Source organism: Podarcis filfolensis, assembly GCF_964270895.1.
Source record: "Podarcis filfolensis genome assembly, chromosome: 5".
In the NCBI taxonomy this organism is placed as follows: Eukaryota; Metazoa; Chordata; class Lepidosauria; order Squamata; family Lacertidae; genus Podarcis; species Podarcis filfolensis.
The window spans coordinates 38957460-38970978 of NC_139608.1; the positions used below are offsets into that span (position 1 = coordinate 38957460).

General features: G+C 42.8%; 1 protein-coding gene across 3 annotated transcripts in view; it reads right to left on the reverse strand.

The window, feature by feature from the left end:
* Positions 1-13519, reverse strand: part of LOC310763724 (kelch-like protein 30) — a 38081-nt gene that overhangs the window by 9450 nt on the left and 15112 nt on the right. Inside the window, exons 6-11 of one of the 3 annotated variants that reach the window (XM_083616338.1) lie at positions 12211-12304; positions 10803-10918; positions 10137-10334; positions 7811-9157; positions 1906-2694; positions 955-1114 (exon numbers count right to left, since the gene is read on the reverse strand). In XM_083616338.1, coding sequence (XP_083472464.1) covers positions 955-1114; positions 1906-2694; positions 7811-9157; positions 10137-10334; positions 10803-10918; positions 12211-12304 — 2704 coding nt within the window. Of the gene's footprint in view, positions 1-954; positions 1115-1905; positions 2749-4311; positions 4552-7810; positions 9158-10136; positions 10335-10802; positions 10919-12210; positions 12305-13519 lie in introns of those variants that run through there. The other 2 variants (XM_083616337.1, XM_083616336.1) reach the window with 2 other exon arrangements.

A 13519-nucleotide genomic window follows, 5' to 3' on the forward strand; every position in this document is an offset into this window, starting at 1 on the left:
TACAGAAAGTGGCTTTGGATAATGGTAGGTGTCTTGAGATGGCAAGTCTAAATGTTAAATGTTTATATACCTATATTTTTCAAACTTCTTCGTTTAACAGCCACAAGATAAAGGCAAATGTAAGAACTGGATAATCACCAAATAAATAAATAACAATAAAAGAGTGGAACCACTCTGTGGAGGAAGGGTGAGAGGTTTTATTCTTGATTCCAGAGGAATTCCGTAAAGGAAGACAAAACAAAAGGAGCAAATGAAGTTAAACTTCCAGCCCATTGTGTGTGTGTGTGTTTTTTGGGGGGGGGTTGTGATAGAAAGACAACAGCACGCATAATATTCTACCAAACTGCTCGCTAGGAGCTAAAACAACTTGACTGGTGTACACAAAATCACTGAGATAGCTGGCAGGACCTCCAGATTTTGTTGCAATACCGGTTCCATCACCCCTGACCATTGGTTGTACTTGCTGGGTTGATGGGAGCTGTAGCCTAGAGAGCTCCATGTTGGCTATCCTTGCACTAAACTAGAGTCTTACTTTTAAATGTTACAAAAATATTAATATGTAATACAACTAAATACCTTTAATAAGTATACTAGGCCCTCTGTATTCATATTCTGGTTGTTCTGCAATAATTAGTTCTCTGTCTTGTTTCTGAGGGATTCAGGTCTCATCTTTTCCATCCACCCACCACCAAGGGTCTGGAAACATGCATTTCCCCAAAACACTACAGAGTGGCACCATCAAGCATGATCTACCCTGTAAAGGCCAACTCATAAAGATGATAGCAACAGGTACCAAGGTGAAGATTGTATTTCCCCTACCTCTAAATGCTATACCACTTCAGTTGTTGCCATCCCCTTGCAGTGCCTAGTACCATGAGCCTAGTTGCTCCCTGACGTAAAGATGCTCTGAGCTGGAGAGTGCAGTTCTGACATTGTTTGGGGACAGGTACTTACTAGTCTTAGTGTTATAAAAGGCAAAATTCCTGGAGATTAGTGGTTGCTGGTCATCTTCTTCATTCTCTTCCAGAGCTCTGCCTCCCACCACCACTAGCACCTCCTCAAGCTTTTGTGGCAGGGCCTTCAGTCTCTGCTGGACAAATGGCCTGTTCTCCAACTTAGACAAGAGGGGAAAAACAATGATTCTGGAAGCCAAACACCTCTCCCCTTTCTCCAACACTTTATACAATGACCTTGTATGATGTAATTCAGTAAAGCAAAATTCTCAGATAAAACTCTGGGATACTTCACTGCAAATACTACCCTGACCATGGCAGGGACTTCTAGCTGCTTTCCTCACAGATGGTTGTTGCCACTTTCCACTGTCTTTTAGACTAATTTGGATGCACTGATTTAGGCACACTTGGACCATACTTTAAACGTTCTTCTTAAAATACAAGGGCTAGAACAAAGTATTTAACGTGTTTCTCTGGAATTGTGATCACTTTAAATTCAGATAGGCCCATCTAAATAAACTATCCTTTTTGGTACTGATCCAATTATAACTGTTTTTGGGAGAGACATAACCATAATCCATGTACACCAAGGAGTCAGTCATTGCTCCTCACAGTGGCATCTCTAGGAAAACTGCATGCACACACACCCTTGTTCCTCCTGAGTCAATGGACTTAGTGATGGATGGGCGGGTGGGAAGAGGAGAAGAAAGAGGGGAACTAGTGGGGAAAGGTCAGGAACTCTTCCACTGCCAATCAAAGGTGACGGTTCATAGCTAATTAAGAAATGAAAACTTATCTCAAACAAGAAGTTGGCATACCAAGATGAACAGTCACAGATTCTAGGCACGCCAGTTAAGGACACCTATAGCTATTGGACCACAGCACCCCTTTTCTAGCTTTGGGGCTGAAACTGGAGCTTAATCAGGGTACTGTGGTGCCTCCAAGAACTGACCGTGCTACGATGTCTAGTGATGATGGTCTTGCAAGCCTCCGATTCTTGAATCAGTGGTTCTGATGACAAGAGGTTCTGCAGGTACTGATCTGGCAATGAAACCAGATGCACTAGATCAAGGAGTTCTGGAAGGTGCATGGCTCTAGCAGACTTTTCATACTTCACCCACCTCAGCACAGCCTCAACTAGACTCTGCTCTTCTTGTACCTGGAGCAAGTTGTTGGACAGGTAGATAACCAGCCTCTCTTTGGAGAGCTGCAGGAACTCCTCTTGTTGAGACACAAGTTCAAAATTCTCCTGCAGAAATGACCAGGCCTTGGATGACACTTCTGGGCAACCATGCAGCTCCCCAAATTCACAAATGCCCAAACAGTTGGTCGCATCCATCTGCTGCCTCAGGTACCGACTGCAGACTTTCCGGAGGACGGGGAAGTGGAGTTGGTTGGATGTCCGAATTAAGGCTTCCACATTCCCTTGGTTGATGGTCACCTTCCCTGTGTAAGCAAAGTCAATCAAGGTCTCCATAATGGCTGGATCCACCTCTTTGATCTCTACACGAGCTGAAATGCTTTCCAAGAAGTCGCCAGCAAACATGGCATTGAAATAGTGGCTGCAGAGGGCTAGGATACTGCGGTGGCAGGGGAATTCATGTCCCTCGACTATCAAGGTGACATCTGAGAGTTTTGGATTGGAGCGAAGGGTCTGAAGTCCTTCCAGAATAGACTGGGGGTGGGATGGAAGGCAAAAATCGAAGTCATCGATGTTCCTCACCATGCTGGTCCTCCACTCCTGTCGTGGGAAATGGCCTTAGATGACTTCAGTGGAAAACAAACTTTTCCTAGTCTTAATCAGAAAGCAAAGAAGTAAATAAGTTTTGTGCTTCAAATCGGAAATATTTTTCCTCAACCTATGACTTGAAGTGAAATCTCCTTAGTGACATTTTTGGATCAATGGAACTCCTTGAAAGGAAGTGCAAACTGTTGTGACCTAGTAGGTCCAAATAATAACACTAGGCATATAACCCCGTACCCCAAAACAACTGAATATAACCAGTGCCATATGTGTGTGTCCTGATCGAAGTATCTACAAGGAACTTGCAGGGATAACCAAGGAAAAATCTATACTGATGTCCCCCACCCCTGAAAGCTTCCAGACCAAAAGTACTTCTGTCCATTTTCCTTGCATAGGACGAGGAATGAGCTACAGACCTTATTCAAATCTCTCTGTTCTGAAACTCCACTTTCTTAAATGGTGTTCTCAAAAACAGAGAAAGCTGCATCTTGCTTCATGAAGCATTCTGAGTAATTGAAAGCTTGCCACATTTTTGTGACTTTTTTGTTCTTCCCAATAAAGGTACTTACCGACCAATACAGCTACCTTTGCTCACTGTAAATTAGTTTGCATAATTTATCCTGCTTTTTCTAGTTATAAGGAAGGAAGGCCACCAAAAGTCCCTCCAGGAGCCCACTATGGCATCTAGGGCTTTATCAGCCTTGCCCAAAGACTTTCATTCCCATCTTCATTGTGATGGTGGGCTGTTGTGTTAATGAAAACTAAAGTTATCAGAAGGCTGATGAATTCTGTTTCTAGGAAACTGCCTTATACCATGGGGCCTGTATAGCTCAGTATTGTGTACACGGGCTGGCAGCAATTCTCCAGGGTTCCTGATTTCCCAGCCCTACCTGGACATGCCAGGCATTGAACCAGGGGCATTTTGTACACAAAGCAATTGCTTTGCTATCAAGCTTCCTTCCCCTATGACCCCAATAACAAATTTGGTGCTTTTATGAGCTTCCACAGAAGCATGACACACACAGTCCCCTATATGATGTGTGGAGACAAAACAGTATTGTAAGCAGTCTTACTCCAGTTGTCATTCTTAATAAAGGAACAGTTTGTAGTTCATAAGCAATGAAATTTGGTGGGGGAGGCAGGTCAGTATCTTTTTGTTCCTGCCTTCCCAATCTACTCTACCGGGTCCTTGGTGCTGACCTAGAAAGTAATTGAATATCGGACTTATGCCATATTAAGTAGCAAAACACTACCGATAATAAAATCCCCGGTAACAATATTAGTGGTTATATTCTCATTTTAGTTAGTGGTTATATTGACCCCCTTTCCTTCCCGATATCCAGGAAACTTGCCTCTCAGTAGTTTGTTGTTCAGCAGTGCTGCATTGATAAGAAGTTCTTGGTATTTGATCTCTGGAAAAGTTTGATACTTAGCTTCCTAGCAGATAATGGCTTATAACTGAGGCAGCTCCTCATGCCTCATGTTAATGGCCTGTACACTATTTTTGACTTGACAGCTCCACCTTCCCAAATCCAGTTTGCTTGTTCCCTCTCATCTCATGTTGTCCCATTCAGCCCTGCCAGAAATCAAAACCGTCTGGCCTCCGGTTCTTACCTTGTTAACTTCTCTTACATCCAGCCAGACAGTCGGAGCTCAAATAATGCTTGGGGAATGGCTTGCCTTGACCCTGGGAGGAGGCAGTTACCCTGAGTTGGTTTGGGTGGTGTGTTTTTTTAAGGCCGTTGTAGGCTGGAGGCAACCAATGCTTGTTTCTCTGTATGTATATATATATTTAGACTGAGGCTTACAGCCAGAGAGGGCTGGGAAGTGTGTTGACGGTTATTCTCTCCAGGCCACCTGCTCTTAAAGCAACACACCAACGAAGAGATAAGAAGACGAGGGCATTGGAAGGAAAGCATGTCATGTGCCCATGGGAAGCAGATACGAAGCTGCTCAAGAGATTGTGCGCTTACATCTGTTTTCAAATAGGCACACTGTGGGGATAATGCAGAATCAATCTGCAACGAGTTTTTATTTTCGGAATGAAATCAGTTTCTCAAGAAGTGCATTTCAGGGGCAAAAAGTATGCAACAAATCTACATTGTGTGTTGATTCCACAGAAAAACCAAGTACTCAGTCTCCATTGATTCTAACATAAAACGTAATGTGGACACAGCCATTGTCAGTGAAGAGGAAGTGGGTGGGAAAAAGGAGCTTGTTCTGGAGGGACCAGAAAGGACCAGCAGGGGCATTTTCATTACTTGTGCCCCTGTAGCCAGGTGGGCAGCAGGGATGGAGTGACTCAGCAAATTAGGATTAAGCCAGGATACTGGATTTAGGTGTAACAGCAAACCACCGTTAAAAGGAGCTAAACCAACTTAAAACCATGGCCTCAGTGGTTAGTGGGGCTGGGGGCAATCTTTTTATCTCTGAGGCCAGCAGCAGTAGTGGGTGGGAGCTGCATGCCCCCAGGGCCAATCGGGGCGGAGGGTGGCACTGGGCCTGGGCCTCATGTTCAAAGGGACCTCAGATTTAGACACTTGCTGGGGTTCTTTTGGCATCTGGTAAGTTTCACAACTTGTTTTTGTGTGCATTGGATCAAAATGTGACACGCTGCCTCACTTAAAGCTGCAAATTAAAGCAAACAGGAGATTCAGTTTTGCAAAAGATATAATTCTTTTGTTAGCGGATACATAGTCATAGTTAAGAGTTAAGAATGTCAAAAGAAAAGAAAAGAAAAAAAATATATATTGGTTTAGATGGCACAAGGTTGGGTTACAAACATGCCCTTTCAAAATGTATGATTATATAAACCACTCACTCTTTTTCGTGCCTTATATTGTTTTCGTTTGTTGTCATGTGTTGCTGTCTTCATCGCCGCCGTTGCTGTTGCTAGAGGCATCAAAATCTGGAAGTGATTTGGGCCTCCCTGGACCCCTGAAAGGGTCTGCATTCCAGTAAGAGAGGCCAGAGGCAGTGTGGGGTGAAGCCATTCACACATTCACACACACCTGTTTGGCAGGCTGGGAGAAATGCAAAAGCACATGAGAATGTGTGATGGTTCTGACCAATGCACTATAGATGTGTGCCTTTTTGAACTAATAGTCTAAAGTGCAAAATTCAGGAGGAGGGGAGGGGTAGCTTATGAGCCATGGACTGCCAGAAATAAGATTCAACACATGTCCTGTTATTTAATTAGAAACTGTACAAAAGGATAGCAATGTAAAGAAAGGTACCTCATCCCCACATTTATTCAGTGACAATGATTCAAGCACTCACTCTCATTCTGTAAACCTTTCTGCCAATCACACTGTTGGCTGCTAAATATAGTCCAGTGAGCTTATACTAGAGCTTGCAGTGGGTTGCCTATGTAGTGCCCTGCTGCTTTCCCAAGAATGTCCACAAATAAACCAGGGCAACAGTCACAGAGGGTAGCATTTCCACCTACAGTAAAGAGTGAGCTACTTTTACTGTCCCACATCACGCCATAAATTAAGGGTCTGACTGTGGCAATGGGAAGGCAAAAGGAAATGTATGGAGGTTCCGTGGTGACTCAGCCTGACTGATGCTTTGTGCACCTGAGATCTCTTCTATTTGTCCATTCCCAGCACACTGGATCAGTCTCTTCCTTGTATATCTTAGCAATTGTTACTGCAGTGATAAGCACAGAAATTTTGTTCCTTACATTTCATAATTTTAAATTGTACATTTTTAAACCATTTCTAGTGTTGTATTTTAAATTGTTCTAACCTGCCCTGGGGCCTTGAGAGTGAAGGGCAGGCAATACCTCATTTGCCATCATTATTAAATGTATACTATGAGTGGTTTCATGCAGTCCCTAAACAAGCCCATTATATTTCCTTCTGTAAGAAATGTAAGACACTAGTTTTGTGTTTCTAGACAGAGATTCTCAAGTAAAAAAACTCTGCATCATTTCTGATCTTTTTTTTAAGAACACACACAACCTAGTGATTTCTCTAAGTAATAATTTGATGGAAATACCTTTTGTTTCTACTGAGAGAAATGTTTTTATTAAACATGCAATCTAATTTAAAATAGAAAATGTATGTACAGTTACAAAATGAAATTATTTATACTTGGACATCCATTCAGGTGTTTTAAGTCCATGAAGCCTAGTAAGCAAGTAGCAGAACATGAGACCTGTGCATGTCAGGTTCAGCAGTAAATGATTAATTGCAGCGGATGCCAAAGAGACTCAAATACATGCCCAAAGTGAATAACAAGAGTTGATATCTCTGGTGAGTCCTTTGAAGATGTGAGAAGAGAAACAGCAAAAGAAACAGGCTTGGGGGCCTTCCCAAGTTGGATCATTTTGCTGATACACTGTTTGTAACTTATAAATATAGATATAATGGAAATATCTGGAAAACTCATTATCTCTTTTTGAACTCTTACAAAGACACACTGAATACAAACTAAGCAATCCCAAGGTGAATATTTCATGGCAGAGAACCCATCACTTCCTAAGCCCTGTCAGCAATGCTCTGGTGGGAGGAAAGCTTTTCACTCTTTTTTCTTTAAGTTCTCCTTCTGTTTATTTATTTTTTAAACTTGCATTGACATCAGAGTGGGCATAGTCTTTTTGCCCTTTTCAGGGTGCTTGTGTCAAGGGAAGCCATATGTAATGAAGCACTGACACTTCTTGCTCCTTTTTTTAAAGGGAAGAAGCAACGGAGAAGAAGTGAAGGCTTGACCCTTCATCTGTATCACTTGTCATTTACCCCTTTGCAAATTAATCTTGCAGGCATTTGTAGCCATTTGCAAAATGAACAGTCGATGTCTGTCTATTCCATGTCATAGTGCTGACAGGCCACTCTGTGCACTCTGAATCTTATAGACACCTATTCACAAATGAAGACTGTTAATGTAAAGATCCTCATCCCTCTAAGCTAAAGATCTCTGCTTCTTTTTCTTTCCAGAAAGCAAAACTCCTGTTTATATACCTGCAGATCTCATCATTGCTAAAGGTGTCTAGTTCAAAGCATTTTCCAGGGGCAGAGTCTCCCTCCTCCAGAGAGAGGCTTGGGACTCTTGTTTTGGGTACTGGTTTCAGATTTGTTTCCACTGGTGATCTTTTGATTTCCATGTTCACAGCTGGGTCCTTGTTACTACCAAAAAATTGTTTCTTAATATCCTCAAAACTGTCTTTCCAGCTTCTTTTGCCTGCAGCAATCTCATCAATCACTGCTTTGTGGAAGGCCCGCACTGTTTCCCACCGATGCCCACCCAAGTGGTCAAAAACTTCGAAGCAAAGGAGATGCCTAGCCTTACGTTCTTCTGGAGAGAGGTCCAGCTCTAGGATGTGGAAATAGCCGAGCATAAACAGGTCAAGAGTTAAGCTATTGTAGTCAATAGGCTCACCATTGACATATGGCAGGAATTGTTCTGGAGAATAGATTGCATGCCGGTGATTGAGGCGCCTGATCTGTCGAGATGGTACAAGGGAGATTATGTCTTTCCAGTGACTAATCAGATTCTTGATAGTGTATCTCTGTTGAACTAAATGGCCAAGCTTGTTCATTTCCATCAAGGGCTTCTGCATTGGAGGCTGCTGTTTCTTGAGCTCTGCCATCACGTCTACCAGTCCCATTTTTCCAGGCAGCTGGGTGTCGAGAGTCCTCCTGGCCATGAGTTTCAAGGAAGGCATATAGGCAGATTTCTTCCAGTGACTGAGAAAAAGAAGCACAATGCGCTCTTTTCGGAGGTTGCTAGACTCTGCTGTTGAGACGCAAGAACCACTCATAGAGGAAGCTCCCTCACAGCTGATGCCAGAATCACTGGCATTCTCCATGTCTCCAAACTCATGTTCCTCACAAACCAATTGCTTCTTGTTTTTACAGGTGCCTAGAAACATTTGAGGGGATGACTCCTTGGCTGTCCCTTGTTCCCAGGGAATTGCATTCAACCCTCGCTGCTCAAAAGCTTTGTCTTGTCTCCAAAGATCCTGCTTTTCAAAATTGCCCCTCAGATTCCTGACAGAGACGCCACACTCCAGGATTTCTCTCTTGATAGTGCCACCTGAAATACACTTGGTCTTGCTTGACTTATGGGAATCCCTTAGAGCTGGCTTCTCATTAGCTGCTTTTTTCATGCCATTGACATTGGTGAGCAGCATGGACATGCTTTTTACCAGTCCAGACACATGACTGCACCAGGCAGGGAGCCCCTGGCTGCCATCCTCTGAGCCCTGTTGCAGAAACTGACGGTTGACTGTAATATTGACGACGGGAGCAGGGAGAACAGTCTGCAGCTCCTCTGTCAGGCGTCCTAGCTCACTCTCATACTCCTGGCATTTCTTCTTCATCTGCAGTTTCTCAATCTGCTTCTCCAAGTACATCAGGTCATCTTCAGTGAGCAATTCCCCAAAAGGGCCCAGGATGGCATTGTAAGACTGAGAATATTGCCAGTCATCCATCTCCAGTGTGCAACTTTCCTTGTTCTAGATGGGTGGGGGCAGCAGGGAAGAAAGAAAGACTGCCATCAGTTAAATTCAAAGACATCACTTCAGGCCCCTTTCCCTAGCCTGCCAAAAATGAAGAGTCAGAGAAGTGACTCAGCACATCACAGATTCATAGAAATATAGGGCTGGAACAGATCATCAAGTCCTGGCCTCAGTCAGAACAAAGAATTTCATCTTTTCACAGAACTATTTACCATCACCTACACTTATACCTTACTTACTTACTTACTTACTTACTAATGTGACCTGCCTTTTGTCTATCATTGAATCCAAGGCAATGTATTTATTTATTTTAGTTATTCATTCCATAAAATTTATATACTGCTTGACTATTCAAAAAAACCCCACCTCAGAGTGGTTTACAAAAATTATTATTATTATTATTATTATTATTATTATTATTATTATTAAGAAATAAAGCAATAAAAATATCTGTAAAAGCAGTTAAAACCAGCTATTTAAAATAATAAAAAAAAATAAATAAATTCAGTGATAAAAGCAGATTAAAATACATATCAGCATTCTACATATCTGTGTAGGCTTGCCTAAACAGCAGGCACCAAAAAGAGTACAGCGAAGGTGTATACCTGATGTCAATACTACATGTTGTTCCTGGACAATCCCCCATCTAGGAACTTATGTGCCTTCAGACCAAACCATTCCCATCTGTAATCTATAAAGTTGTGGCCTATTTGATCCCAAATTTACATTCACTGTCTTGTCTGGTTATTTATTGATCCGGGAGCAATGGAGTCATGCAAAAGGAAGTGCTGGGAATTACTCTGAAATCCAAATTCCCTAGATCTTAGCAGAGCACATTTACAAAACACAGAAATGTGTATATTATTTGCCCGTCTGCTCTTAGGGCAACCTAACTGCAGTCAAAACGGAGGCCAGCGTGTGAACCAGGTAAGACAGTACAGTGACACAGTTTCCTTCTATTGGCTCAATACGGTACCTTCCTGCCCATCCCTTCTTCGGATGCCAGCTGCGCCTGTAATTTCCTCACCATCACCTGCCGCTTCCACTCTGGAATTGAACAACCTTGCTCATCATGAGTAGGCACCAAGGCATCAATGTCCGATGTTCCTAGCTCATCCAGCATTGAGAGCAGGTTGCCTGGTACTGCAGCATCTGGTGTCTCTCTCTTCTCACCCTGCGTGGAGGACACCTAACGTTAGCGACTTTTAAGGAGTTTAAAGAAGAACAGATGCTCATGAATCTACCACAATTGATCCTCAAAACATTATGGCAGGAAGCCCAAAGTTATTAGAAGGGCTACCTACAGCAAAGCTGGAAAACCTGTGGCCCTCCAGATGTTGCTGGACTCCAATTCCCACCGGCCTCAGTCAGCCGATAGGAGTTGTAGTCCACCTAAGTCCAGAGGGTCAACAGGTTCCCTGTCCCTGTTGTGGAACATAAAGCTATATATCTCCATTTGTGGGTTATTTTTAACCCTTCTGAAAGGATGTGTTTGGAGGCAGGTCAGCCAAATGGCTAAATCTAGCAGGAAAAGAGAAAGAAAAGTAAAACAAAGGAATTAGAGAACCGCAGGAGAGATCGTGGGGATTACGAATACAAAACAAATGAGAGACAAAGAGGTGTAGATTATCATACAACATACAGAGCTTGAGAACAATGTGGTGATTCTCGCCTTCTGCAGAGATTTATTGATCTTCAGCTCGGGTATCAGTGATTTGTCTGATTCAGTGGGTTTCACCATGTTGAAGGACTTTGAAGCTGGAAGAAAGACAAACATAGTGGAATCCTACAGTGACGCACCAAAATCCACACTGAGAGCTAGAAGATTGAATTGACCACTGATAAGCTTAAGACATTTCTGCTCTGCACCATTGAGAACAGGTTAATTTCCTTCCAAATTATGTAGACATCCACACAACAGTATTTGTCATGCCAGCAAAGGACGTAAACAAAGGAACATTGCACAATTACGCCTGCCTACCCCCATAATATGAAGGGCAAACTAGACATGATGTGGGAGATCTGTTAACAAGATCTCCCACGCTGTTGTTTTTAAAGAGCAAAGGAGTTACTGCAGGGGATCGTCCATCTCTTGACATGATTGAAACCACCTTCCACGGAAAGTTGCTCTTTGAGATATCCAATATATCTTATTAGATCTCATCCAATGTGTTTTAAACTAATCTTTCTCAAGGACACTCTCAATCACAAGCAAACAAAGTTTTTTTTATCTCTGGAATGGACTCCACCTCCCATCAGAGCCACCCAGCATGGTCAGGGATGATGAGAGATGTAGTTCAGCAAGATCCAGAGGAGACCATTTTGGCCACTTCATTGTACAGCTTTTGCCATATGCTGGAGATGATGATGATCATGAGTTTATTCATATATACATGTGTACTCGAAGTGGTTACTAATATACACATCTTTACCCCGGCCTCTGACAGTTAAGGTCTCACCTTTTTTTTTGTGAGACCCACCTCTTGTTGAATTTCTACTGTTCTGCTCCATTTTTATGTGTTTTATCATTGATTTTATAATTGGATATTCTATAGTTGTAACCTGCCCTGGGAACTTATGGTGGAGGGTGGGTAAGAAATCTTATAAATAAATAACCCCTCCTCTAACATCTCTGTGGCAAATGGGATACTGATGTAGGTCTACACAGTCACTCCTATCCCAAATTGCGAGAAGAAACAGTCTGCTTTGTGGCATAAACTGACTGGCTTTCCCACAACATCCCCTCCACATTAGCCTTTTGCAGGTGTTCAGAGAACATATCTAACACTCCGTATCTAACACTCTGTCTCCACAACCAACCCCCATGTTTCTTTAAAAGGTCTAATGAGGTTCCTGCATACACATAGGCTCTTTCTGCACAACTGGGAACCCTGTAAAAGGCAGGTTCTCCTATTATGAAGGTCAAGTTTCAAGCTTTATATGAATGCTTTGAGGTCACTTAACATGTGAAAGAGTCTACTCTACTGAATTTCAGGGATGCTCAGTTTTTATATTTTTCACGAGAAAGTTAATTGGGTGGCGTTACTCACCAGGTGCTCTATGAAGAGCGCTGTTAGTATCTTTTTTCTGCATATTTGATGCAGCACTTACATCTGATTGAAGAGGTCTCATTGGCTGCTGGATCTAAAAATACACAAGGGAAGATTAGAGATGTAACCTTTGAAAACTAAAAGCGTTTTTTCTGTCTCTGGCCTGGTTTGTTCTGTTGTTGGCATCCATCTGTCTCGAGAGACAATGGAGTGTGCCCCCAGGGGTGAGAGATTGGTAACTCTGCCGCCCATATTGATTTTGCTGTGTTAGCAGCACCAAAGTGCAAGCCCAGGCAGTGTGTATGGAGGTCCTGGGGTGCTCAGAGGACAAGACCCACTCCTTGGCCTCACTGATGTGGATCAAAGGAAAGCAGAGCAATATGTTTGGAAGTTCAAGCAGCTTAAAGGCATGGTAGAATCAAAAAATCTTTGCCACCCTTGCAAGGCTCAAAAGAGGAGGCAATCAAACCCCTTTTTGGGAGGGAGTCCCACAATTTGGGTGCCAGTACCAAGAAGCCTGTTCCTGTGCCCCCACCAAGCACCCCTCCAAAGTTGGCAGAACATGGAGCAGGGCCTCAAAATGTTGAACACTGTGTATGAGCAAGTTCATGTCTAGGCCTAGATCACTAGTTCACGCACAAGCTTCTAAGTGCATGTCTGTGTACAGTGAGGTTTGTTTGGTTATCCACTGTGGACTATAGATAATAAGAGAGGAATCATTACATCAGCCCCATGGAAAGCATCCAGGAGGTTCTAAATACAAAAGCTTCTTGCACATTTGCATGGCTGTATTGCCGTTTCCCCTTCTAGTCAATCAGAGCATCAATAATTGTAGAGGATAGCAGAACAAATCATCACATAGTACTCCCTTGTAGCTCTGTATGATCCTGAGGAAAAACATTGCTGTACGGCGGGGGTGGTAGTGAACAATATGGGATGCACAGCTTTCTGAATAAGAGCACAATAGCACAAGTCATGAGAAGAAAAAGAATAAACATTGAAAGGAATTGCAAAGCATAGGGCTGAAGGACTCAGTTACATGGCGTGATAGAAAAATGCAAAGCAGTAACCATACAGTTAAAGAAACTAAGATAGAAAGGTATATATTGGCTTCACAACCTGATCCCAAACTGCATCTAAGATGCGCTCCTGCCTACAAGCTAGCTGGCATCCTATCATTCAATCTACCATGCTGTCATTCACTAAATTTGTGCTTAATTGTACTTTCTGCTGTTTGCAGTCCACTCTCTGGTTTGTGACTAGGCACAGGGAGAGTATGTATGGGGATCTGTTTTAGAGGACTGTGTAC